The 24,729-nt window shown below is 37.5% G+C and overlaps 2 protein-coding genes across 3 annotated transcripts; both read left to right on the forward strand.

Moving 5' to 3' along the window:
• Positions 1 to 474: 474 nt before the first annotated feature.
• Positions 475 to 15,008, forward strand: LOC140781549 (rho GTPase-activating protein 7). 2 transcript variants are annotated; one of them, XM_073127566.1, is made up of 22 exons: positions 475 to 1,002; positions 1,707 to 1,743; positions 3,133 to 3,209; positions 4,646 to 4,716; positions 4,817 to 4,895; positions 5,026 to 5,170; positions 5,291 to 5,410; positions 5,697 to 5,774; positions 5,937 to 5,992; positions 6,096 to 6,165; positions 6,906 to 6,993; positions 8,147 to 8,387; positions 9,438 to 9,659; positions 10,020 to 10,343; positions 10,453 to 10,502; positions 11,203 to 11,263; positions 11,332 to 11,415; positions 11,889 to 12,002; positions 12,095 to 12,264; positions 13,571 to 13,640; positions 14,263 to 14,451; positions 14,525 to 15,008. In XM_073127566.1, exons 1-22 carry the CDS (start codon positions 940 to 942, stop codon positions 14,711 to 14,713), a joined length of 2,598 nt encoding a protein of 865 aa, XP_072983667.1. In that variant the 5' UTR covers positions 475 to 939; the 3' UTR covers positions 14,714 to 15,008. The 2 variants fall into 2 exon arrangements, with proteins under 2 accessions (XP_072983667.1, XP_072983668.1); XM_073127567.1 differs by having other exon boundaries at positions 14,532 to 15,008.
• Positions 15,009 to 19,666: 4,658 nt separating this feature from the next.
• Positions 19,667 to 23,915, forward strand: LOC140781879 (phosphatidylinositol 4-phosphate 5-kinase 6-like). Its single transcript, XM_073128159.1, has 8 exons — positions 19,667 to 21,090; positions 21,663 to 21,827; positions 21,947 to 22,112; positions 22,219 to 22,335; positions 22,443 to 22,636; positions 22,752 to 22,858; positions 22,951 to 23,044; positions 23,231 to 23,915. Exons 1-8 carry the CDS (start codon positions 19,868 to 19,870, stop codon positions 23,517 to 23,519), a joined length of 2,355 nt encoding a protein of 784 aa, XP_072984260.1. The 5' UTR covers positions 19,667 to 19,867; the 3' UTR covers positions 23,520 to 23,915.
• Positions 23,916 to 24,729: the final 814 nt, after the last annotated feature.

Here is a 24,729-nt window from a genome sequence, read left to right on the forward strand (position 1 = left end):
TAATGTAGTTATCTAACTAAGTTAATTTGATGATTGAGTTAGGTAAGATATTACTCACTATTTTATAATATAATTAAGATGTAGAATGTTATTTATTATTTTGTTAAAATTTAAACCAATCTATTTAGAGAAGTTATCGTATTTTGTTCCCCATAATTTTTCCAACTTAAACTAAAGGTGACACATCAGCTTGCCAGTTCCAAACACCAGTTGGTCGATCTGTCTCCGAGAATTTTAAATTTGTTTATTTTTTTTTCAAAAAAAGACAAAGATCCAGGAAGGAAAATAAAAAGTAGCCGTTCCCCCGCACCTTCTCCACCACTCCACACACTCACACGCACACGCACACTGTAGTAGGTTAGAAATATATATATAAAAAAAAGGATAAAAATGTCAATATAATAAATCCACCATCCCGTATTTAATGAAACAAAACAGTACTTATAACCCCGTTCTTTTCTTTCCTGCGGTCCTGCCCACCTAATCCCACTCTTCTAGTAGCAGGCATTAGTAACTCGATCTACCTCTCTCCTCTTCTTTTAATCTTTTCCGAGAAGCTTTTACTGGGATTATATAAAAGAGTATAGGAATCCATAGCTGGAGGAGAGAGAGAGAGAGAGAGAGAGAGAGAGAGAGAGAGCAGCCCGTGTCTCTTTCTTTCATCATCCATCCCATCTCGCTTCCCCTCGTCCTTCGCTTTCAAAACCCTAACTCAATCCCTAACCAAACCCCCTTCGCACGCCAGATCGGTGGGCCGATCCGTCATTTTCTGAGACGAGGTTGCTTCTTTTCGCGGTTTCGATCGAATGCTGGTGCTCTGTTTGGGCCTATTTTTCTTGGGAGTTGGTCTCTTGACTCGATTCTAGGGTTCGGAGCGGATCGGGATGTTGCGGCGCCTGATCTGGTGGGAGCCGTCTCGTTGCCGGAGATCGTGGTGAGATGTCGTCGGCTCCAGCCGCTGCGCCGGCGTTTGAGCGGCCGCGAGCTGTGTCGTCGAACACGGTATGGTCTGTTTAAAGATAACACATTCTGCGCTCAAGTTGTTCTTTTGTCGAGCTTGTGTTCAAGAAGTCGTTGCATGAGTACATTGTTAGTAATCTCGAACCAGTAGATCTTATTATGTGTTATCTGCAAGTTTCTTGAAAATTTGGAGGATAAGTTCTCGAACATTGGTGCAAAATGTAGAATTGCTTGCCTAAACAGGTGCAATTTCTTTTACGAACTTTAAAAGGAGGCATCATGGCTAAACAGTGTTAATTATTCTGTACTATCAAGTTGCTCACAACAGATTGCATGTAGAAAATTAATTATTACTTGTAATCACTAATCGTGGAAATCAAATTTTGATTAATCCAGAAACTGGTATGTGCATCTGTCTGTTTACTTCTTTTGCATAATTTGCAGCCTCAAGCATCAATGACTGCTATATGAGGAGTTGTTTTCCTCTATTGAACAACACCAAAATAATTTTTGGTATGTTTGTCTTGTTTAATTGTCCGGTATTAGAAAGCCTTACTGCTTCCCTTTGTTATGGGATTCTCGTCTAGGTTTACAGATCATAAATCCTAGTGTCTGATAGAAAGTTGGGCAGCACTCGACAGGAAAAAGAATCTTGTATTTTTGACGATCTTGTGTTCACTATTTCTTGCTACAGCCTGAAAATTTCTGTTGAATGTATCTTTGTCTGATGTCAACTCCATATACAGGTTTTCAAGAGCGGGCCCCTTTTCATATCATCCAAAGGTCAGCTACTTGTTTATTTTTTTCTGGAAGTAACTAAATATTGTGAAGCTTAAATGCATTTTTTACAAGCATGGTTTATTTCTTAGGAAAAATATGGATACATTTTTTTCCCATGTATTCAATTATCTGTCGGTGTATAGTATCACTGTCCTGGTAAATATGTGGACAGCTGCAGTAATCTATTTTTGCTACTTGTCTTTGAAAATGCAAAGTATGGATTGCTTCGATTCGGGAAGTGCACATGAATGATACTTCTTAATGTATTTCTGATTATTATCAAGAATGCTGAGATTGCATCAACAAATTATCATAGTGAAGTTCGGAAGTTACCTATATATTGTTATGAGTATTATATGGGTAATAATGATGAAGTATCATAAAGAAATATGTTTATAAATGTTAATCTAGAAATGTTTTTATACATTTTGGTAAATTGACATCCAGATCAGCAGAAATCTTAGTAAAGTTTCATTTGCTAAATTATATTTTGTATGAAGAAAATTACTCCCTTATTCTGTTTTGCAATTGATAGATTCTATACATAGGATATGTTTTGAAAATCACATTCATCAGTCAAATTGGCATGTTGGAATGATGGACTCGTGCACTCAGCATGGTAATTCATTCAGAACTTCTCCAACTTCGGATCGGAAGCTGTGTCTAACATACTAATTCAAGGGTAGCCAGTGTTATCAGTTAGTAGGCAGGGCAGTTTGTCATCTCATTAATCCACTCAGTGATTAATTGGAATAGAATATTGTGGACTACTATATAATGGAGTTTGTAAAGGCTAGGATGATTATTTCCAGAAGCATGTTGCAAAATACCAGATACATGTTTATAACACAACATATTCATGGGCTATTAGCTTTTGCCAAATTCTAGGTTCCCTTCTTTTTCGGACAAAAGAATATGTTCCTTCTCTCAGACGTGCTTCCTATCATGGCTCTGCACTCTGCAGTAACTCTGGGCCTACGTCCCAAGGATGTGTCAGACGGTAGTAACAGAAATTGCGGCAAACATGCATGGTAAATTGCAGTCCGTTGTTAATTTCTACCTATTTTTAGACCTACGGTTGAAACTTATTTCAGAATGCAAACAGTTTCCTTTTGGATGGCACTTTATGCTTCTCTTGCGCTGTGTCCCATTTGAACACCTTTCTGTTACAATAATCTCCACATATCTCCTGTTATGCGGCTTGGAAATGTAGTGAAAAATCATCCCATATAATAAAATAAACTTTTATGATATTGCTGATGTTCTGAGCATATTAATTAAATTATCTTCTTCAGATTCACTGCCTTATTGATTTATTTCCATTTCAGCTATAGACATTTCTGTTTTCTGTTGCTTTTATTCAATGAGCCATTTGTTTTTTGTACATTGCAGGAATTGGTTGGAAATCATGGAAAAAGCGTTGGTTTATCCTCACACGAACCTCGCTAGTGTTCTTCAAAAATGACCCTGTCAGTACTTATTGCAATCAATATAAATATTCCTATATTTATCTTTGTGTCATGCTATACAATTATTTGAGATTATTTGTTGTATCTAATTTTACAGGATAGTAATTAATATGTTGGGTTGTATGTAACACAAAGATAAGGAACACTGCGTTCAGTAAAATTTACAACTAAAAAATGATTATTCATGTTCAATGTTACCAAGGTCTTGAAAGATCTTTCATAGGGGTATGTCGTGGATTTGTTGGCATTAGATGGGTGGTGCAGCATGATTAATGCCGCCAACACAGGAATCGTGCTGATAGCAATGTGATGAGCGAGAAGCGATGAATAGAAGCCAAGTGGAACTCAACAATAAACCATGGATGGTGGAGAGTGCGAAAAAGAGAGAGGGATGGAAGATGAGTGAAAGTAAGTTGGAGGAATTGGAGGAGGAGAATAGGAGATAGAATGGTGGTGAGTTGATGACCATCAAAGAGGGGAGTGGAAGAAGAAGGTAAAAGGTTTTGTAAGTGTTTTAGGCTTGACCCAAACCAACCCAAAACCTTGATGCGCTCGGGCTTGGCTTGTTAGGTCTTGGATCCAGTTCATGAATACGAGTTAGGTCGAGTCTTGTCAGGATTGAGGCTGATTTAGGTTTTTAATCTTTTTTCTTTCAATCTCCTTATGAAAATTAGCTCCCATCTGGTTCCTGGTTAGGGAATTTCCTATTCTAAATTAAAGAACACTACTCTAGATTTGTAATCAAACATTAAATTATTCGTACTCTAGATTATAAACACTATTCAAAATATTCTACACATATAATTTTACTCTTGATTTGACTAAATACTAAAGTTATTTCACATGTCATATCAAAAATCCTCTCTCCTCTCTCTTACTACCCACCTATGAGTAATCTTATTTCACAAATCAAAAGTTTTTGCTCAATATTTTTATTTATCTCCTTTCTCCTATCACTCATCTATCTCATTTCTTACTCAAGTATGCAGTACATATATATAAGTCTGTAATATATACCTACAAGTCAAATGAAGTGTATTTTAAGTCAATTTTTTACTTCTTATTTGTACTTTTACCTTAATTTTATGTCATATCAAAGATAATTATTATACCACTATTTTAGTTTCTAACAAAACACCCTATTTCCCTACTCTAGATTAGAGGCATAATTTGCAGAGTAAAAAATTAGAATAGCTACGTTAGTTTTTTTTTCCTTAAACGGAAACAATACGGGGTCTTAGTCGTTTTCTGCAGAGGTTGCATGAATGATGAGTCCTTTTTCTCAGACTTCTTATGTCATATTGTTGGTGGTTATGTTTCACGTTGAAATCTGTCTATTTCGCATGTCAAATTGTGTTTCTTTATGGTTTTGGAATCTTATATACTATTCTGTTGTTCTGCACTTGGAATGTGATGATTATTTGGTGATATTGTAGAGTGCATTGCCCCAAAGAGGTGGCGAAGTTAACCTTACTTTGGGGGGCATTGACTTGAATAATTCTGGGAGGTACATTTTTCACTAACCTTTACATTTCTTTTGAGAATGTTCCTTTTTTTCTTATTTCTGATAAAATAATAGGAAATTCTTTTTATATATCTATCTTCAGTGTGGTAGTTAGGGAAGATAAGAAGTTATTGACTGTTTTATTTCCGGATGGGCGTGATGGGCGTGCGTTCACTCTGAAGGTACTTTTAGTTTAGTATTCATTTTGGATGAAATGAGTTTGACATCATTGCCAACTCATGTTCTTTTGCTCTCTTTTTTTCCGGTATAATGCACTTTCTGACTATATTTTCTTTTCTTTGTACCTTTTAGGCAGAGACATCTGAGGATTTATTTGAATGGAAAACTGCACTTGAACGTGCTCTTGCACAAGCCCCAAATGCTGCTCTTGTGATGGGACACAATGGAATATTTCGTAACGACAATAATGATGCATTTGAAGGATCTATCCATCATTGTTAGTTCCTCTTTAACAAGATTAAGCTTTAATTGACATAATAGGAATTGGAGTTGCTTTCTTATTGTGGATATTATCTACTGATGACCATTTAATATTGATTTGCTATATATTATACAGGGAGAGATAAGCGTCCGATCAAATCACTGGTTGTTGGCAGGCCAATTCTGCTTGCACTCGAAGACATTGATGGCGGACCTTCTTTCCTAGAAAAAGCTTTACGCTTTTTGGAGAGATATGGTAGGCACTAATTACTTGACGCATTTTGATAGGTTTTCCTAACTAGTTTTGTGATGCTTCCATGTTGTATTGAACTATAGTTTGTTTCAAACGGTTCCTTGTACTGCTGATAAAATAGTGTTATATTACAAATAAATTATCTTGATATATGCTTTTCTGGCTTTATCCATATGTTGGTTATAATCCTTAAACCTCTAAGATGTGAAATGAGCAACATCTTGCTATACGAACATTGCTAATAGATCTAGTGCACAAACTAATTGGTTGCACAAATATTCTGCCCCAGGAACTAAGGTGGAAGGAATCTTGCGTCAATCAGCTGATGTGGAGGAAGTTGACCGGAGAGTACAAGAATATGAGCAAGGTTTAGATTTCAGATTCTTTGCAATATATTGAATTTATTCTTTGTCTACAGTTTATATATTTTTGCATCTTAATATTGACAACTTATTATCATCATAGTATAGCACAACACTGTAGTCTTTCAATGCATGTTTATAAACTGCATCATTTATTCTTCCATCAGGTAGGGCAGAGTTTGCAGCAGATGAGGATGCTCATGTTGTTGGTGACTGTGTCAAGGTGATTTTTACCTCTTAACCAGATGATCGACTTGCTGATTACTAAATATACGCAGTTATGATTTACTTTCTCCTCAATCTGATATATTATAATCTTTTTGTAGCATGTTCTCCGGGAGCTGCCGTCCTCTCCTGTTCCTGCATCCTGCTGTACTGCATTGCTGGAAGCTTATAGTAAGCCTGCTTATCAAGCGGTTCTCAAAAGAACCTGACTGACTTATCTCGTCCGTTTCTTGTTAATCATACATCATAGAGTTGTGGAGATTTCTGGACATCCGCCCCAGTATGAATTACATTATTTCTTGTTGAAGAATCTGTTTTCTCTGTAACAATTAGAATATCACTAGAAAAAAAGTGCAGGAGGTGATCTCTAATAGCTACACTATTGTTTGGTGATGACCCCACTATTGGGTCAAATCAGTACGTTCTAATCTAAGAACCATTAAAGTATCACTATAGTTGATCTCATATTTATAATACAGATCTAAGAACTTTCATTTGTAGTCCAAATTCAACAATTTTAAGTTGGTTGTATTCTTACTCCACTGAGCAATGCCAACTTTATCATATGGACCTTTTCATTAAAAGACCGATATTTTCTTGTTCAGACATCTTGCAAATGCTGTCAATGTTTATCAGCTGACTTTGATTGTGTAACGATAGTTGATTTCTATCAAGGGAAAGCTGGTAGCCATAGTTTGGCTTTTGTCCTATTCACATACATAGGTAGTCTTCATAATTTCACTATTTGAAGAACAGTGAGGTATTTGGTCCTTTTGGCCTTAATATATTTTGCTGGATTACAGTTTGTGTTTCAGTTTATATCAAAAACACTTCTGGCATCATTTTTTACTAGCAATGGCGTATTGTCTACCTTATTGTCTTATTGTCTACCTTGATTCTTACTTGTTAAGGGCTGGAACCCAAGGAAGATCGCATTACTGCTATGCGTTCTGCCATATTGGAGACATTTCCGGAACCAAATCGACGGTTATTGCAGAGGTTAATTCTTTTTTTTTTTAAGTTCTTGTTTTACTGCGCCTCACTCTATTTTCTTTAATTCTGTTCTAAGTTACATACATAAATTTTTGAATATACTAATACTAGGAATGTAAAACAATGATGTCATGGAGCTTCAAATTTTGAAAGTGTTTGTAAGAAGTTAACTGTGTGGATAACAGATATGATAGAAAAAGGGAAAAACTGAGGCCTAAGTGGAGATTTTGAAAAAAAAAAGTTCAAAGTGCTGGAAAAAGGAGTTCCAGTGCACCGTGTTCATTCACCATGCTGATTATTATTTGAAATATTAAGATAAGTTAATATTTTAGCTCAGTGGGTAAACCCATTCTATATAACTACAATAGCAAGTGAAAATCATCATCCGTAAATCATGATTTAAAAATATAAGTTCTACAATTTGTAATACACAGATAAAACCAAGCGTGCTCATTGCATGAATAACAAGAATGAGTAATAACCTTACGGATAATAGAATGATAACATCCTAATATTTTATTATGTGAAACTTCCTTCTTCTGTGTTACCTAGTGAGAAATGAGCTGAGAAGCAATAGTGCTAGAGATTTGTGATGCTAAGAGTTCAACTTGTTCACAGTGAGCAATGGTCTTGTTAAAATGGCTTTGTTCCTGTTTAAATCTTCTCAAATTATCAAGCATGGGAGTAAGTCTAGATAAAATGGAGTAAACGTTTCCATTGAATGTGATTATCATAACTACTTTAGTAGCTGAATAAATTGTCCAGATTCGCTTGTCCAAAATTATTGTTGCTTTGAGGACAGGTCAAACTATTAGAAGGATTTCTACAATGTCTTTTTGTTGCATATGCATTATTTGGCAGGTCCAAGGTTTTTTGATTCTGTTAGACTGCAATAATTACTAGGCTAGAGTTAAATTCACATTTTTATGCTGTTTTATTTTTCATGTGCTAATAAAACTCATGAAACCGCCTCAGAAACTTCATGGCAGATATGGTGTGCCATGCCTCACTTTGCAAGGAGCTTTCATTTTAGTGTTGCTAATGATTCTATTATTTTAACTATTGCTGAAATATCTTTTTACTGCCCTTTGTCTATTGGTCCTTTTCTTTTTGAAGAAACTTGGTACGGTTTTTAATCTTCAGTACTTTTGCATCTCAGGATTTTGAAGATGATGCATGCAATTGCTTCACACACTGCTGAAAATCGAATGACCCCATCGGCTGTTGCTGCTTGTATGGCTCCTCTTTTGCTGCGTCCACTTTTGGCTGGTGAATGTGAAATGGACGACTTTGATGTGAATGGGGATAATTCTGCTCAGCTTCTTGCTGCAGCAAATGCTGCCAACAACGCTCAAGCTATAATCACAACACTCCTAGAGCAGTATGAGAATATATTTGATGTAAGATTCTTGCGGGCTGACAGGTTAACATTTTATTTACATTATTTTGTTATGCTCTTTAAATTTATTTGATTGATTTTTTTCATTAACCAACCAAAGAAATTGCTTTTTTCTTCTCAAGACGCTTGTAGTATGACACTGTTTCTTATCGAACGAGTGATGGTATTGGTATTTGTTAGAAATAATCAAATAATTCATTATTAATTTTATCAGGATGCAGAATATGTTTGCCAATTGCTACAGACCTCTCATGGACATATAGATCATGGGTGATATAAGCCTATAAGGCATAAGCTCATCAGTAAATAGATGCTTGTCCGAGTTATCAACGAGTATTGAAAAAGTTGTGAAATATTGATACAGGAAATTTGTCCTTGATCACAAATTATTACACAAGTAGCTTGAAGATGTTTGTAATTTAAGAAAGCACATGTACAGTTCCATATAGTTCTATATCGCATAATTTTCTTCACTGGAAGGATTCTGATGTCTTTCTTACTTTTGTAACTTCTATTAGCCTCATATATGTTGGTCTTCTATCTTTTGTGTCTTACTTTTTGCGTATTTGAATGACTTTTTTTATTGGTAGCACCATATACTCACAGTTAAACATGTCAGAATCATCTTTGATATTCTTCCCACGTATACATGCACCTGACTTGCTAAGTTATATTCAAATGCTAACCTTATGTCATTTGGTCTATAATCTATATCACAACTATGGATATGGCAAAATTGAGTGATGTGTCCATATGATGGATCTGATGGCTCTCATAATAAACTCCAATATGCAGCTTGATTTTGCTTTCTCCCTTGGGCTGATAGGTCACCCACAATATATCCAACATAAGAACCAATTTTGTTTGGTCACTTTTCTTCACTTATTTTGCATGGCTACTTACAAAGGTGTCAGAACATCTGTTTGCACTTCAGCAGTTGTTTACTTTTTATCTACATTCTCTGAACTGTGTTTGTTCTAATGGTTATTGGTAAAGTTACTTCTGTCTTGAACTGTTAATTTCATGATAACATAATTTTGCTTTTACTCAGGATGATAATCTACACAGTTGCTCTGTGTCACCGGACTCTCAAGTGGAAGTCAGTGGCAGTGAAGAGTCAACAGATGATGGAAGTACAGATGTGAAAGATAATGGATATCATGATGCAGAAAATGATGTAGATCCAGAAATGGATGATGATGCAGAACGAGTACTTAGTGGAAAGCTTAGTGAAAGCAGTGGATATTCTGGCGGGGACCTTTATGACTATAAGGTTAGCTTTTCATGTGTTCCAAGATGTTTTCACTGCTCTATCAATTTTGTAGTTTGTCTCTATAGGTCCAGTCTTTAGTAATGGAAGTTAACTGCTGTTTGACACGTGATAGATAAGTTATTTTCAAATTCATCCTACTTCAGGTACACTTCAATTGGAATTTTGGTTTTCTGTACCATTTTCTCTTTTATTGTCTTATAAAATGACATAATAACTTGCTTTATTCCCCTAAATAATGTCATCTGCTTTCATGAAGGTCGGCTTTATGTTTTTATTTGTGATGCTATACTGCCTGAAGAAAGCTTTCATTATTTCTGTTACCATTTACAACAAAATTTACGTGTTCCTATGTGAAAGCAGGTGTTTGCTGGTGATGATTCAGATACTGAAATCCCTAGAGATAATCAAACTTCAGCAGCAAAACCGGATTTGGCTCAAGGTTCACAAGCTCATGTTAATGAACTTGTTTCGACAAACAACGAGAGGACATTGGCTGAAAACAGTATGCCTGGTCTGCTGCCTATCCGTGAGACTCCCCTGTCGATGGGAGAGATCCTATCTTCCTTGGATCCTGGAATTTCTTTCCCAGGTCATGGAGCTGAATATTTTGTGGACAGACACCAAGCCAAACTAAATGGATCACTTACACATGTTAAACATAGTAATTTTTGGGGCCGCAGTACTGTAAGTCACTTGACATTTACAATCAATTCAAGAAAGAAGCTTCTATATGGAGTATGGAATGGTCAGTATAAGTCCTCAAAGTGATTTTGATCTTCATCTTGTATTGTAGGCCAGAAAAAACCATCCATCAGATTCAGCTGATTCATCTGGTGAAGAAGAGTAAGTATCTTTTTTTTCCCGTTTCTTCACTTTCTTGTAGAATATTATTTTGTGCATATGCAACCAAAACATAATTTTATTGAACCTGTTGATTGATATTATGGTTTTCTGATGTTTGTTGTCCTTGTGTCTGGTGCATTTCCTTAGCTGATACATTATAAATTTATGAATTACGAGGGACAGTGAGTGCATTATCCATGTTATGATGATTTCAGTTCGTAAAATATAAAAGTAAAGCAAATCTGCAATGATATTCTTAAATTTTTGTTAGGGGAAGAAATGAATAGATTTGTTTTTAATGTTTTTGTGTTTATACACATTCTATATGATATGAATGCATCACTTTTCTTCCAATAGTGCAATGATATTCTTAACTTAGCCTTCTCATGTTTGTGTTCTAGCGTAGCCCTCTTATTATTGGGAAAAGGCAATGTGGTGGTAATGATGAAAATTGAAATTTGTGACATGTGCGTTCATAGTCTAGGTCCGTAACTTAATACGTCAATATGCTTGGAAATTTACATATCTAACTTAGTCTAGATTGATAACTGTCTAATTGTGTTTGTTTATTTCAAAATGGGAGGACGATCATTATCTGAGGACTTAAATCATTTCAAGACAGCGGTCATTCATAAGAAAATGTCTTAATTATTTCTACTCAGTTTTAGCTTTCACTATAGCTTATTCTCTAATTTTATAGGCTTGCTATTCAAAGGCTTGAGATCACAAAGAATGACCTACAGATTAGGATTGCGAAAGAGGTATGCATTTATGCTTCCCTTGTTACGGCTGATTTCTTACTGCCTCAATTTGAAAATGGCTTTTTCAGGCCAAAGGCAATGCTATTTTGCAAGCAAGTTTGGAAAGAAGAAAGCAGGCTTTGCATGAGCGCCGGTTAGCTCTAGAGCAAGATGTATGCAAATGTTATTCTGCTCCGTTAAACTATACACCATTACCTGCAAATATGGGTTTTGTTTATTTATATTCTTGATAGCCTTAAAAGGTTTGGAGTATTGAGCTTTATAAAGGTTGACACTGTTATAAGGTCTAACAAGTCACACAATGCTTGTAAATAATTCATCAGCTTATTTGTATTTACATCAAAAGAGATATACAGGTCGTGGCCAGTCTGAAAATCTTAAAAATGCTTAGTTGTAAGCCTTGGACTTGGTTAAAGCGTGCTTGTCTCATTGGGCCGTTGAGAGGGTTGAAACATGATAGCCTAAGAGATAAATTTTTAAGGCTTTCTAGAAACGTTATGTGCACAGACTGTACTTATTCAGATTATTTGTGTATAATGCACTTGTGTTGTAGGAAATATTTACTTAAGTAACTATATGCTTAACTCAAACAATGTCCCTTGTACTCTGTGGTTGACTCTTATAGGTCTCAAGACTGCAAGAGCAATTACAAGCTGAGAGAGATCTTAGAGCTGCACTGGAGGTTGGGTTAAGCATGTCTTCTGGACAGTTTTCTAGCTCTCGTACTATGGATTCGAAGGTCTATATTTTGCTTGATCACTACCATTTTTCTGTTAATGTTATTATGTTGGGAGTCGGTGTATGCAACCTTATGTTTATATCTCTTTAAAGACAAGGGCAGAACTCGAGGAGATTGCACTTGCTGAAGCAGATGTAGCAAGGTTGAAGCAGAAGGTTGCTGAACTCCACCTCCAACTTAACCAGCAGCGCCAACATCACCATCAATCTTTTACTGATGCAAATGATCGCTATCAGCACCTTCCATCTCAAACTTCACAACAGTAAGATATTCGGACTGTTGTGGCTCATCTATTGTTCTGCTACGTTTGTTCACACCAATATATCCAATTTGTACTGAATGGCTCATGTTTTTCTAAGAGGCTTGTGTGAATGTGAAATAGAATTCTAAACTTCATGGCATGTTCACAACAGTAAGATATTCGGACTATTGTAGCTCATCTATTGTTCTGCTAAGTTTGTTCACACCAATATTTTTTTTTTTCCTCAGAGACGTGTGAATGTGTCTAATAGAATTCACAATATCATGGCATGTTTGCATTGTTTTCACAAGGTTTATCATTTGTTTTAGTGACTAATGCATATGGGAGCTTTTGTGGTATCTTTTCTTAAGCTGCTAAAATCTGCACGTCAACTTGTGGATTTGTGGGTTTGTGGATTTGTCAAAGGTCCTGAAGCATTTGAATTTACAAAATTAGGTTAACTATTCCTTTCAATCACAACAACCAAGCCTTTAGTCCCAACTATTTGGGTTCGACTATCTGGATCCTTTTTCTCCAGTTGTCTCTATTTAAATTTGCCAATGCACATTCACTGTAATCTTTCAGTAGCCTGTCCTAAACAAAGATAAAAGAGGGTTGTGTTATGTTGACAACCAGAGAATAACATTTGTCAAGAAAACTATGAATATTCTTATATTCTTCAAGGGTGTAATAAAATGTTGAATGATAATACAAGGGGTGAAAGTATAATTTAGCCTTATAAATACATTAGTGACCATCCTTTTGATTTGGCTTAAGTGACTTCAGTCAACCTAGAATATCTTGAATGGGACTGCCCTGGCTTAAATTTAGCTTTTATAGTGAAGGTGCTAGATTGCTGATTGAAAGAGAAGTGAGCAATACAGTTGCTTTAGAGGATGGGTGACTTGTATTATCATGTTTCTATAGTTGTATGCTGATTATACCATAATTGGTCATGTATTTCTCAAGTTGGGATGAGTCTGTACCCTGAGAACAAACTTGATAGCTGTCTCAAATTAATTCCTTGTGACCAAAATAGAGTCCTTTACATGTACTCACTTGGACAAGCTTAGTTGCATTGAACAATTTTGTTACCATTTGTGAATTAATTATCATGTGCTTGTTATATTTTTCTATAAGAGGGAAATGGCTGATTCAAATATATCTGTATGGGCAATTGATGTTAATTCTGCACTTCTCTTTCTCGTCAATACAGATGCATGGTGCTATTGTTTATTGCTTGTGTGAAGAAATTATATTGTTTCCCAGGTCTTTCTTAACATTTTATCTTGGTAATGCACTTCTTTTGGGGTTCAATATGCTGCAGGAAAATTGTTCAACAAGATTTTGACATGAGCCTTGCTTTCTGCAACCAAGAAAAGAAGCAAAGAAGTGTGGTATGTTTGTTCAATCAATTCTCTTGCTTTTTTTACTTCTAAAAATGGATATTTTAGCAAAGAAAGTTTCAGACATATAGCTTTGGGTGTATCTTTGTATCAGTAGTGTCTAAATCATCTTGTTGTCCCAAAATTCAAGCATTACTACTTTTAGGTGAGGGCATCATTTAGTTTGCCTTGTTCAGACTAGAGACATGCACCCTGCTGTTGCAGGTTGCAGTAATATGAACAATTTCCACAACTAGAATTATTGTGTACACTAGAGAAGTCATATTTCTTTTGTCATTGATTGTTTTTATTATTTCTACATCTTGTGAACATAATAATATGGTTCAAACTTTAAAGATGTGATGTGAATATCAGTGGCTTAAGCGTTGGTTAACAAATTAAAGGCATTTCAAAGGTCAGGTTTTTATAAAGTTTGCCATCCTTTTGTTGCCTTAATCAATTTTACAGTAGTTTGCAATTTGTTTATACAATGCCCCTTGTGGTCTTTATTTATGAGCAGTATATACTTGGTTAAAAGTATCTGCATGTGATATGTAAATTTGTAACAAGCGAACAGATGGCTAAGCATTGCTTGTTTCGAATCCGAATGACTAATGGTTAAAACTATTAACAGGAAAACTCATCAGGAGCAGATTGGAGGAGCATCAAACAGCAAGTGTTACCCTATGCTAGTTTGAAGCAGCTTTCTCGGAAAAATTCTTTAGATACATGTGCAAGTGAATCAAGAGGCATGGAGGCATCGACCAGCATGTCAGTGGAAGCAAATTCTGCTATGAGTATTACCACCCCCAAAATAAGTGAGGTAAGGATAAGCCACGTTTCACACACCTGAGTACTTTTAGGTGAATGAAAGCCAAGCTGAGTTTTTATCTCAGGGTGTAGGATATCCAAGGCAACCATCAGTGGCATCCTCCACTCTCGTAGAACTCACTACCCGTCTTGATTTCTTCAAGGAGCGGAGATCACAACTAATGGAACAACTCCATAGTCTTGATTTGAGTCATGGAGCAGCTTCACAGGGATTCTTATACAAGTCGTCACCTCCGTGGAACAGCCCAAGATGAGAGAGACGTCTATAACTGCCATTTGTATATCCTTGAATCAAGTCATCTGCTTCTATATCCCTTGTTTTGATGTTGGTTTACGTGAACAGATCTGGTTGTTGCTTATTTTTCCTCTGTAAAACCCTTCATGAGAATGTAAATTTTGTATCTTTAGTCCTGATAAGTTTCCCTTTCATAATCACTTCGACATGGAGTGATCGAATCATTTGTGTATCTAATGTAACTCCTTTCACCACCACTGGACTTTAAGAGATGCTTCTCTGCAATGCAATTTAATATTGGTTCTGTGAAGAAATGTGATCTGAATAAGCTCTAGACAGTGGAAAACAGTATGTGACATTGCTGGTGTTTGTGAACGGCCCTATTCAAGATCATTATAAGTAGAAAGAGGTTTTTTTTTTTTTTATCGCATACATGCCTTTCTAAAATCCTTTGTATCTCTCTAAAATTTATATTTTATATGAATATCTCTGATAGCACATTGTTTTTATATGAATATATTTTTTTTATCTTGGCAAGGATGCTTAAAAGGTTTTAAATGTTACATATTATTAAAAAGTAACTATAAGATTACACATGCAAAACTGATGATAGTATTCACATAAATACCTCTAACAACTAAACAATTTTGCTCCGCTAAAAAAAGTTGGAATGTTTACATCTTGTAGCTAAGTTGGAGCTAATCAAACATATGGAGCTTCACATCATGGCACGATGTGAGAGTACATCACCTAAATATCATAATTCCCGTCACTTATTTCCTATACTCGACAAACGACAATGCCCACCTCGTCATCCAGTTAGGTAGGCCTTTTTCTTTCCTTCTTAATTAAATCAAGTTTTAAACTTTGTTAGTTGTTATAACCCACACCTAAAGAAGCTCGGTCCAACGTCTTCTCTCAAAGGTTGACAGATTTGAGTTAATTGATATCCATTCATTAAAGGCTTATAAAATATATAGGAGTTGAACATCATATCTCTTACCATAAAACTTAAAGAAAAAAAAAAGGACTAACCTTTTTCGATACATAATTTTCTGTGATCAAATATCAATTCTATGAGCAGATAGAATCCAACCACTAAGATATAATGCTTGGGCTCAAGATTTACCTTTTTCTAAAGAAATATAGACCCAGTTGCCACTAAAGCAAACAATCATCTCCAACTTGACATGGCTGGAAGTTGCTAAAATAATAGGCTATGTTTCCCTCTAATTAACCTCCTACCTAGGCTTTAACCCACTTATTTTTCTCTCCCTCTCTTGGCAGGCAAAGAATATCAAGTTAGTGTGAGAGATAGGAAAGGGGGGGAAGAGGAGGGTGTGGTGCAAAAGGGAAACAGGCAGGAGACAAAAGGATAGAGCAGTGGAGCCCACCCCCATTGTTAAGGCGTGTTCACAATCTCAGCAAACAAAGAGCACTTTCTGGGCTCTACTGAGAGCCAATCCACTAGTAGGAATTTGCGACAGCATCACGTTCATGCCTTCAAATCCATCGCTATCACATACCAATCCACAAGAGTAGAATATGCCTTGTTTCTTCAAGTTACTCGTTGGATGCTGCTCTGCTGCCATTTCCTGATTGGTCCTCTGCCTAGCTTGCAGTTGATTGTGTTGGATTTTTCAGTTGAACAAATATGGAATGTGTAAGAATATCTTGTAGAGAGCGTGACAATGGAGATCTAATATATCAAAAGATAAATGATTTCAAGAGGGCGTTTGAACCGAAGCTAAGGCTTTCAAACGTGTTTGCTCAAGGAACAAAAAAACTAGCTTGTGTGTGGAGTTATAACGGACCCCCTTGGTGTTCCAATGCCTATCCCTGAGCCCTGAGGTACAGTTCACCTTGCTGCCGCGTTTAAACAGGCCCTAGTAGAGTTCAAACGCATTTGTCGGACAAACAGAAGAAGTTATTGGGCATTCAGATGGTTTTGCTTGAAGCATAGCCAGATTGGATTCGGTGAGTTTGATGTAGCATAGAAAAAGATAGGGTACAAGTTTATCCAAGGCGTTCAAACGGGCTATCGGGCGTTCGAATGCCTATGCAGAAATGGTTATCTTAGCATCATTTCTAATACATTCTTCATTGCAATAAGTAACTGTCTCGAGATTCATTGACACAGTTTTGTTCGATATCCGTGAAAACTACTGCTGTCGAGACAGAGAATCGCGACTCCAAAATTGGCGGGTAACGAGTAGATCGACCACGAATACGACTCTTAGTCCGGATCTGACTCCCCTTTACAAGGATAGATAACACTGGGAAGAAAGAAATAGGATTAGAGTTAGAAATATGTAAGCCTCCATTGTAAACTTCATAGATCTATCTCCACCTCTTGCTGTTTATCAATTTTATTTCAAAATCAATATTCGGCACGGCCTCCCCCGACGGAGTCACAGGGATTAGTTTACTGTAAGTAATCTATCGTAGGATCTAGCGAGCAATAAACTTGAATTTAGCAAATAGCTTGTAAGTAGTTATTTATTGCATTTGCTATATTATTTAAGTGATTAACTTAGTCCTAGTGAGGAGATTCATATGTTTTACTCGGATTTAGGTTTTCCACGTAAATCCGTTTTATTATTATTATTATTATTTTTTTTTTTTGGTCGTAAAAAGTCTTTCCATTCATATTAGTATTAGCCTAGATTTTTCACAATGAGACACCGGTGACCCACAACAATGTTAGTAATAACAAGTAGCAAACATCTATTACTTGCAAACAGTGCTCATTCATATGCTATCTTGCAAATTATTGAGATAGACATACAACTTAATAAATCAACACCATTTTATTAGTTTTCTTCTTTAATTGAACTATAAATTCCAACTTCATGAATAGAAGCAAATTATTGAGTAGAAGAATTATCTCTAACGAAGCATGCCACGAGTGTTAAGGGAACAGAAAGTACTTGAGACGCGTGTCCAAGATGCTAAATTCATCACCTTCACGGGTAGTTATCATAGAGTGGGTGCCAATTTTTTTATTTTATTTTATTTTTTTTCTCGTGATGTAATTAAGAAAGGGATATGAGAAACCAAAGCCTTGGCTTTGCTTTGCCAAAAGGTAATTGCTTCTTTACATTCCAATGGTTAAGTTAATATTCACGGTAATATATTTATGATACAGAAAGGTATTATTTTTGTTACCTCTCAGAGTACCTCATTTTATAGCTTGACATATTTTAATAGACCTAAAAAATAAATTTAATTTAAATATTATAAATTTTTTATATTTGAAACATATTCAAAACTTATGTTTTGAAATAATGTTACTTTTTTTTTTCCCTTATGTGTATATATATATATCATGAGTCTTAAATTAATCATAGACTAGACAAAAGAGCTGATATTTTTTAACATATAAATTAAATTATTTGACCAATCCCACAACCTTTGTTATAAGCTAATAAGGCCCAACTATTTGGCTGCAGGGGTGACCTCTGATACTATATTAATTTATAGAAGAGGGGTTCATGCATTGGGATAAATTATTCCAGACCTTCTACTTCCTCATGTCAATTTTCCCAACAGTAGAGAGATCTGTGCATATGAAAGATCTCTCCTACCTATATATGAATATGATAGAAATGGAACTAAATTGCTAGAGACATAGTTAGTACTTGGCCATCTCTCTTATCTTTAACTGATACCAACTTACCAAGAATTTGGTAAGTTTGTTCTTATTAGCAACTACCTGCGTAACTTCCTTTCCTGCATCCTCGTGATTTGATCCTTTTTAGCAAAACAATCGCTTGAATTGGCAATGGTTTTAGAGGTTCTGCAAACTAGTTTTGTTTCATCTTTTGGCAGTATTAAGCTAAGATTTCTATCTCCCCTGTCGAATTGTGAGTATCCAAATGATAGGGACATCGTTGCCACAGATATCTATGAATTTGTCGAACAATACTGTTGATGTATAATTATTATCTCTCATGAGAGGATTATAAAGGTACATGGAATTTTGTGTATAGGTAATTAGTGAGACATCTTTATTAACGGAATTATGCTCCGATGGTAAAATGAGTTTATATTGTATGAATAGTTTTGGATTTAAATCTCAATCTCAATACCACTTATATAGTTAAGGTACTGTTAAATTTTTAATATTTTTAAAATCAGGCTCGGCTCAATTGGAGCTAAGATGAGTCTAAATAAAAAAGTAGACTCAAAATTACTTTATATATGCTAATGGGATGTAAATAAATACTAAAATTTGTATTAAAAGAGTGACAAATATTATTCGTTCTCATCGCAATTGCACATATTTAATATATATTTAAAATTATTAGATATATATAATTTATGCGTTGATATGCATTTAAGAGCTAACATAACTCCATTGATATTGTTGGGGGTAAGGCCTCAACACCGCGTGCAACCCGGGATGCGTTGAACCGGTCAAACCAGCCACAACCATTAGTGGTTTAAGATATAAGCATGTATACCTCTCCCTTTTTCACTTTACCTCGAGAAATCAAATTATATTACTAATAAGTACCCAAGAGTTCTTGCAATTTCCACCCTCAAAGTCTACGAGAGAGACAAAAGGAAAGGAACCCATGAAAGTAGGGGTTGCCTTGCTACCCCCTCCTTCCATTTGTAGGAGAGCTTTGGGGCTGTTAGCCAATCTAGGAGCAAGAGGACGAGAATCATTAGCCATGACAATCCCCAAAAAAGTAAAAAATTAGACTGACCCTCCCTTGGTTGTCCTCCTCCATACCCGTGGAAAGAAGAGAGAAGGGTTTCATTTGTAATTAAGACTAAAATGTAGGTGGTGATTCGCAAAAAGGAAATACTGAAAGAAAATAGTGACAGGAAACTAAAAAAAAAGGCAGCCTTGTTCCATTCCATTCTTTTTTGGGCTTTTTTGCTTTTTAGCCCTTTCGCAATAATCGACAAAAAGAAAAAAAAATAAAAAAAAAATAAAATAAAGAAAAGCGAAACGCCAGGTGCTGCCTTTCATTCTCCAGCCTCGTTCTCGTCTCTCTTCTTCCTCCTCTCTCTCTGTCTCTTGTTTTGCCTTGCCTTCTTTCTCTCCTTCTTCTTTGTGTTGTTGAGAGAAGCATCCTTGGGAGAAATGGGTGGTAGGAGGAGGAGGAGGAGAGGAGAAGAGAAGTATAGGGAGTAGAGAGAAGGGAAGAGTATATATATAATGTACAAAGAGCACCACCGCGCCAAGGCGTGGGAGTCCACCGTGCGGAAGGCCCAACAGCAAGCACACCCTCCCCACCCACCCGGACGTCGCCGCGTGTGCATCTTCACTCCCATGTCCGTCGTCCCAACCACCGACGACGCCGCCTCCACCACCTCCTCCGGCGACGACACCCCTTCCTCGTCCGCCACCACCTCATCCGTCGCCGACGACAACGACTCCACCAGTACCTCCGCCACCGGTATCAGCTACTCCGGCGAGAGACTCCTCCCCAACGGCGACTTCTACTCCGGCGAGTGGCGCTCCGGCGCGCCACACGGCACCGGCAAGTACCTCTGGTCTGACGGATGCGTCTACGAGGGTGAGTGGAGGCATGGCAAGCCTACCGGCTCAGGAAAATTCTCCTGGTCCTCCGGCGCCGCCTACGACGGCGAGTTCCTCTCCGGTTTCATGCACGGCTTCGGCGCCTTCGTCTCCGCCTCCGGCGACACCTACCGCGGCCTCTGGTCCATGAACCTCAAGCATGGCACCGGGAAGAAGTCCTACTCCAACGGCGACTTCTACGCCGGCGAATGGAAGGCCGGCCTCCAAGACGGAAACGGCCGATACGTTTGGTCCAGCGGCACCGAGTACATCGGCCAGTGGCGCGCCGGAGTAATCCACGGCCGGGGAACCCTAGTTTGGGCTAATGGGAATCAGTACGACGGCGGGTGGGAGGAAGGATCGCCGCGGGGGAGCGGAAGCTTCCGTTGGGCGGACGGAAGCCTCTACGTCGGGGAGTGGAGCAAGGAATCCGGCGAAGTGAGGCAAAAAGGAGCGTATTACCCGTCGATCGCTTCATCATCACCGACTGCAAGGGACCCACGCCAGGTGTTTGCGACGGAGCTGCCCGAATGCAAGGTGTCAGCAGGTGAGGCGGTCTCAATCCTGCCGTCGCAGAAGACAATGAATTGGTTGACAGTGAGGTCGGGAAAGAAGGGGTTTGATCGGATTTGCATCTGGGAGTCCGACGGTGATATAACTTGCGACATTGTTAATGGGAGTGCGGAGCCGGCGGTGGGTGGTGGGAGAGAGGTGGAGGAGGATCTGAGCGCGGGGATGGGAGTGGATGAGGGGGAGAAGAGAAGGTGGCCGCCGCTGACGGCGGTGAAGAAGCAGGGGGAGACGATATCCAAGGGGCATAAGAATTACGAGCTCATGCTCAATCTACAGCTTGGGATCAGGTAAATTTCCACCCGTCGTTGGTTTGATTTGTGGTGGTTTGGTAGGATTTTGGTACGAATTGATATAATTGGAAACAGAGTCAATTCTGAGATAGAATGATCTTATTCTGTGATAAATTCTTCTTGTGTCTTCTTACCTATCATAGATGGTCTATGTTCTTCTTCTATAGCTAATTCGATCACCTTGCATGTATTTGCATGTCAGGCAAAATAAAAATGGTAAGCGGAAAGTGCTAGTTTTGTCTCATATTGCAAAAAAAAAGAAAGAAAACCTTATTCTTAGCAAGTATAGAGGTTTCATTTGATTGGTTTCTATTCCCTTGGTTTAGAGACCTACACGGATCTCCTTTAAATTCTAATAGGAAGCAGTGTTGGACCATTTTTATGACACTGATTCCATGCTAGGGAAAGAAGATTGAATTTTGGTCATACCAAAATTGAATTGTCATAAGAAGCAGTGTTGGACCACTTTTATAATGTAATTTATACATCTTGGCTAGATGACAATTTCATAATTACTATTTCCTTTGAGCAGAATTGTCACCACTTTTTTGCTTGGCATGGTGGAACAGATATGCTGTAGGAAAACAAGGTCCAACAACACTTGATCTGAAGACATCAGCCTTTGACCCCAAAGAAAAAGTATGGACAAAGTTCCCTCCTGAAGGATCAAAATATACACCCCCACACCAATCTTGTGATTTCAAATGGAAGGATTACTGCCCGGTGGTGTTTAGGTTAGGCCCTCAAACATGCAACTTTTGCCTTTGTGTTCATGATAAATGACAGTTTTGGTTCATTCTCCAAATCTTTTATGGGCTTGTTTATAGATATTATTGTGAAATGCATTGAATAGGACGCTCCGCAAACTTTTCAAGGTTGATGCAGCTGATTACATGATATCACTCTGTGGGAATGACGCCCTTCGGGAACTTTCATCTCCTGGTAAGAGTGGAAGCTTCTTCTACCTCACAAATGACGATCGATACATGATTAAGACAATGAAGAAGGCTGAAGTAAAGGTAGGTTTTGAGTTTTGAATTGTTCCTTTGCCAACCTTCTTACCGTAACAAGACCACAATTTCCAATTTCCTTGGCCGACTTTTTACATCACTCATTCTTGTACAGGTGCTTCTCAGGATGCTTCCAGCTTATTATAATCATGTCCGCTCTTTTGAGAGTACTTTGGTTACCAAATTCTTTGGTTTGCACTGCGTCAAATTAACTGGGACTTCCCAGAAGAAGGTTAGAAATCACTGCCATACAATAGTGTAATGTCATACAGCGATGATGTCAGACAGACGATATTTTCTGTTTTGCATTTTGAGTATGTCTTGTATATAATTAACCAGGTACGCTTTGTTATAATGGGGAATCTATTCTGCTCTACGTATGCTATTCATAGGCGTTTTGATCTGAAAGGATCTTCTCATGGTCGTATGACTGATAAGCCTGAGGCAGAGATTAATGAGTATACAACTCTGAAGGACCTTGACCTTAATTTCATATTTAGACTGCCAAGATCATGGTTCCTGGAATTTCAGAGGTAGTTTAAATTTGCTTTGTCTCCAAACCTGTTTTATTATGAGCTTATTATCACTATGGAGTTCTAGCATTGAGTCCTCTCATGTTGATGAATGTAAAACATGCTTTTCATATAGGCAAGCGAATAAGGATATCGAGTTTCTTGAACATGAGAGAATCATGGATTACAGCCTTTTGGTTGGCGTACATTTTAGAGATACCAGAGATATGCATTTTTCTGAAGGTTGATCCTAAAGTCTAGTTGCCTTATATTACAATTCTTTCTTTAGTTTTTGTATGCATGGTGCGGTGCTGATAATCCTGTCTTTATTTAAGGTACTGTTGATGCTGAGAACACAAGACAAACAAGTCCTCCTGGACCTTGTCCTCTCAGAGTAGACATGGACCAGTTTCTTTGTGATCCAAACAGGTGCCTATAAGTTCTGTTTTGGAAAAAAATTCCTACTTTGGTTTCTTCGTTTTCTTGTCGAAAATGTTATTTGTTAGTTTTATCAAAAACTGCATGTATGCTTCGCTAATTATAGTTCTTTATCACATGAAACGTGAGATAAACAAGTAAGAATCTACGTCCTTAACATACGGCTGTGTGTCATAGGTCGGCCATGATCAAACTCGGTGCAAACATGCCAGCCAGGGCTGAACTGACAGTTAGAAGGTGTGATCATGATTCCCACCTAATTGGAGAACCAACAGGGGAATTTTATGAAGTGGTGTTATATTTCGGAATCATAGATATACTCCAAGATTATGATATCAGCAAAAAGCTAGAGCATGCATACAAGTCTATTCACTATGACCCGACATCAATATCAGCTGTTGATCCGAAACAGTATTCAAGGCGGTTCCACGATTTCATATTCAAAGCTTTCTCAGAGGACACCTGAAATAGCCCCGAGATGCACGGCGCTGCCATGGCTTGTGAAAATGGAGCTAGCTTCAGAATAGTTGTTTTTTCTGCATCCCACTCGAAGAGTTCGAGTCGATGATCAGAGCCGCTTGAGGTGCGCTTGTCGTCTAAATGAACCATTTGGTTCTCATCCCCATTTAAATATGAAGATATCTATACAGTCGACTAAATGTATACTCATATAGATAGCATTTACATATTTACTCAACCTATAGATAGAAGTTTGTAACAATTAAGAGCGCAAGCTGATTCATAGTTGTAAATGATTTAGCTGAGGGTAATATGTACAAGATATCATTCTTTTTGTAATCAGTTTTGTTCTTAGAAAGCTGAAGAGGTAATTCTAAAAGATTTTGCTACAATGACTCAGACACTGTACAGTATCTCTTTCGACCAGGTCTGGATGTGTGCTTTACCTATTTGCAGATGGCATGCAGATGCAATAATGGCGTCAATGACTGGGCTTCTGGCAATAAAGAGGGGTGATGTCCCTGGCTGCTTTCATTGACTACAGGATTACTTTATTCTGGGGTCTTGTAGCTCTGCCATATGATTGTTAGCTAGCTTTTAGTCTGGACAATTCGTGATGATGACAGTTTTTGCTGGAGGTGAGAATGAAATAGACATGGGAGGCAGGCAAAGTTTAGACTGTCACCTGCAGTGGAGTGCCCACCTGACACCGACTCGTGAACAACATGAGGCAATATTGAACGAAACCCCAGGCATCCACTGCTTGGAATCACTTGTGAACCTTTGCTGCCTCATATTGCCTTTTATTTGGCCCACTGTGGCCTATTTAATATTTAATGAACTTATGTATCAATAAGAAACTAATCTTGTTGTGTAGTTTTGTATAGGTTCATCACCTTTTTTTCTATAACAAAGATTGGTGGCGTAACAACTCGCTACTCATTCCTATTCATTTTCCCCCTCAGGTTATTCTTCATTTGCGTTATTTCGAAGGACTTAAAAAAGAAATATAGCATCAAAATGTTGTTATTATTAGAGGAATGCACAAGGATTCATCAGGAGAGCATTTATTGTAACCTTAGCATTTGAAAGCCATGTCAAGTAAAGGTAGCGCACTATTAAAGTTAGGAATTGATGGTGTTCCTTCCCATGCTGCTATAAATAGGAACCATTGATTTCTCAAGTAGGCGTGGCGAAATGGTGTCCCTAGTGTTCAC

Source organism: Typha latifolia, chromosome 2, assembly GCF_019914945.1.
Source record: "Typha latifolia isolate L0001 chromosome 2, TyphaL0001v2, whole genome shotgun sequence".
Taxonomy (NCBI): Eukaryota; Viridiplantae; Streptophyta; class Magnoliopsida; order Poales; family Typhaceae; genus Typha; species Typha latifolia.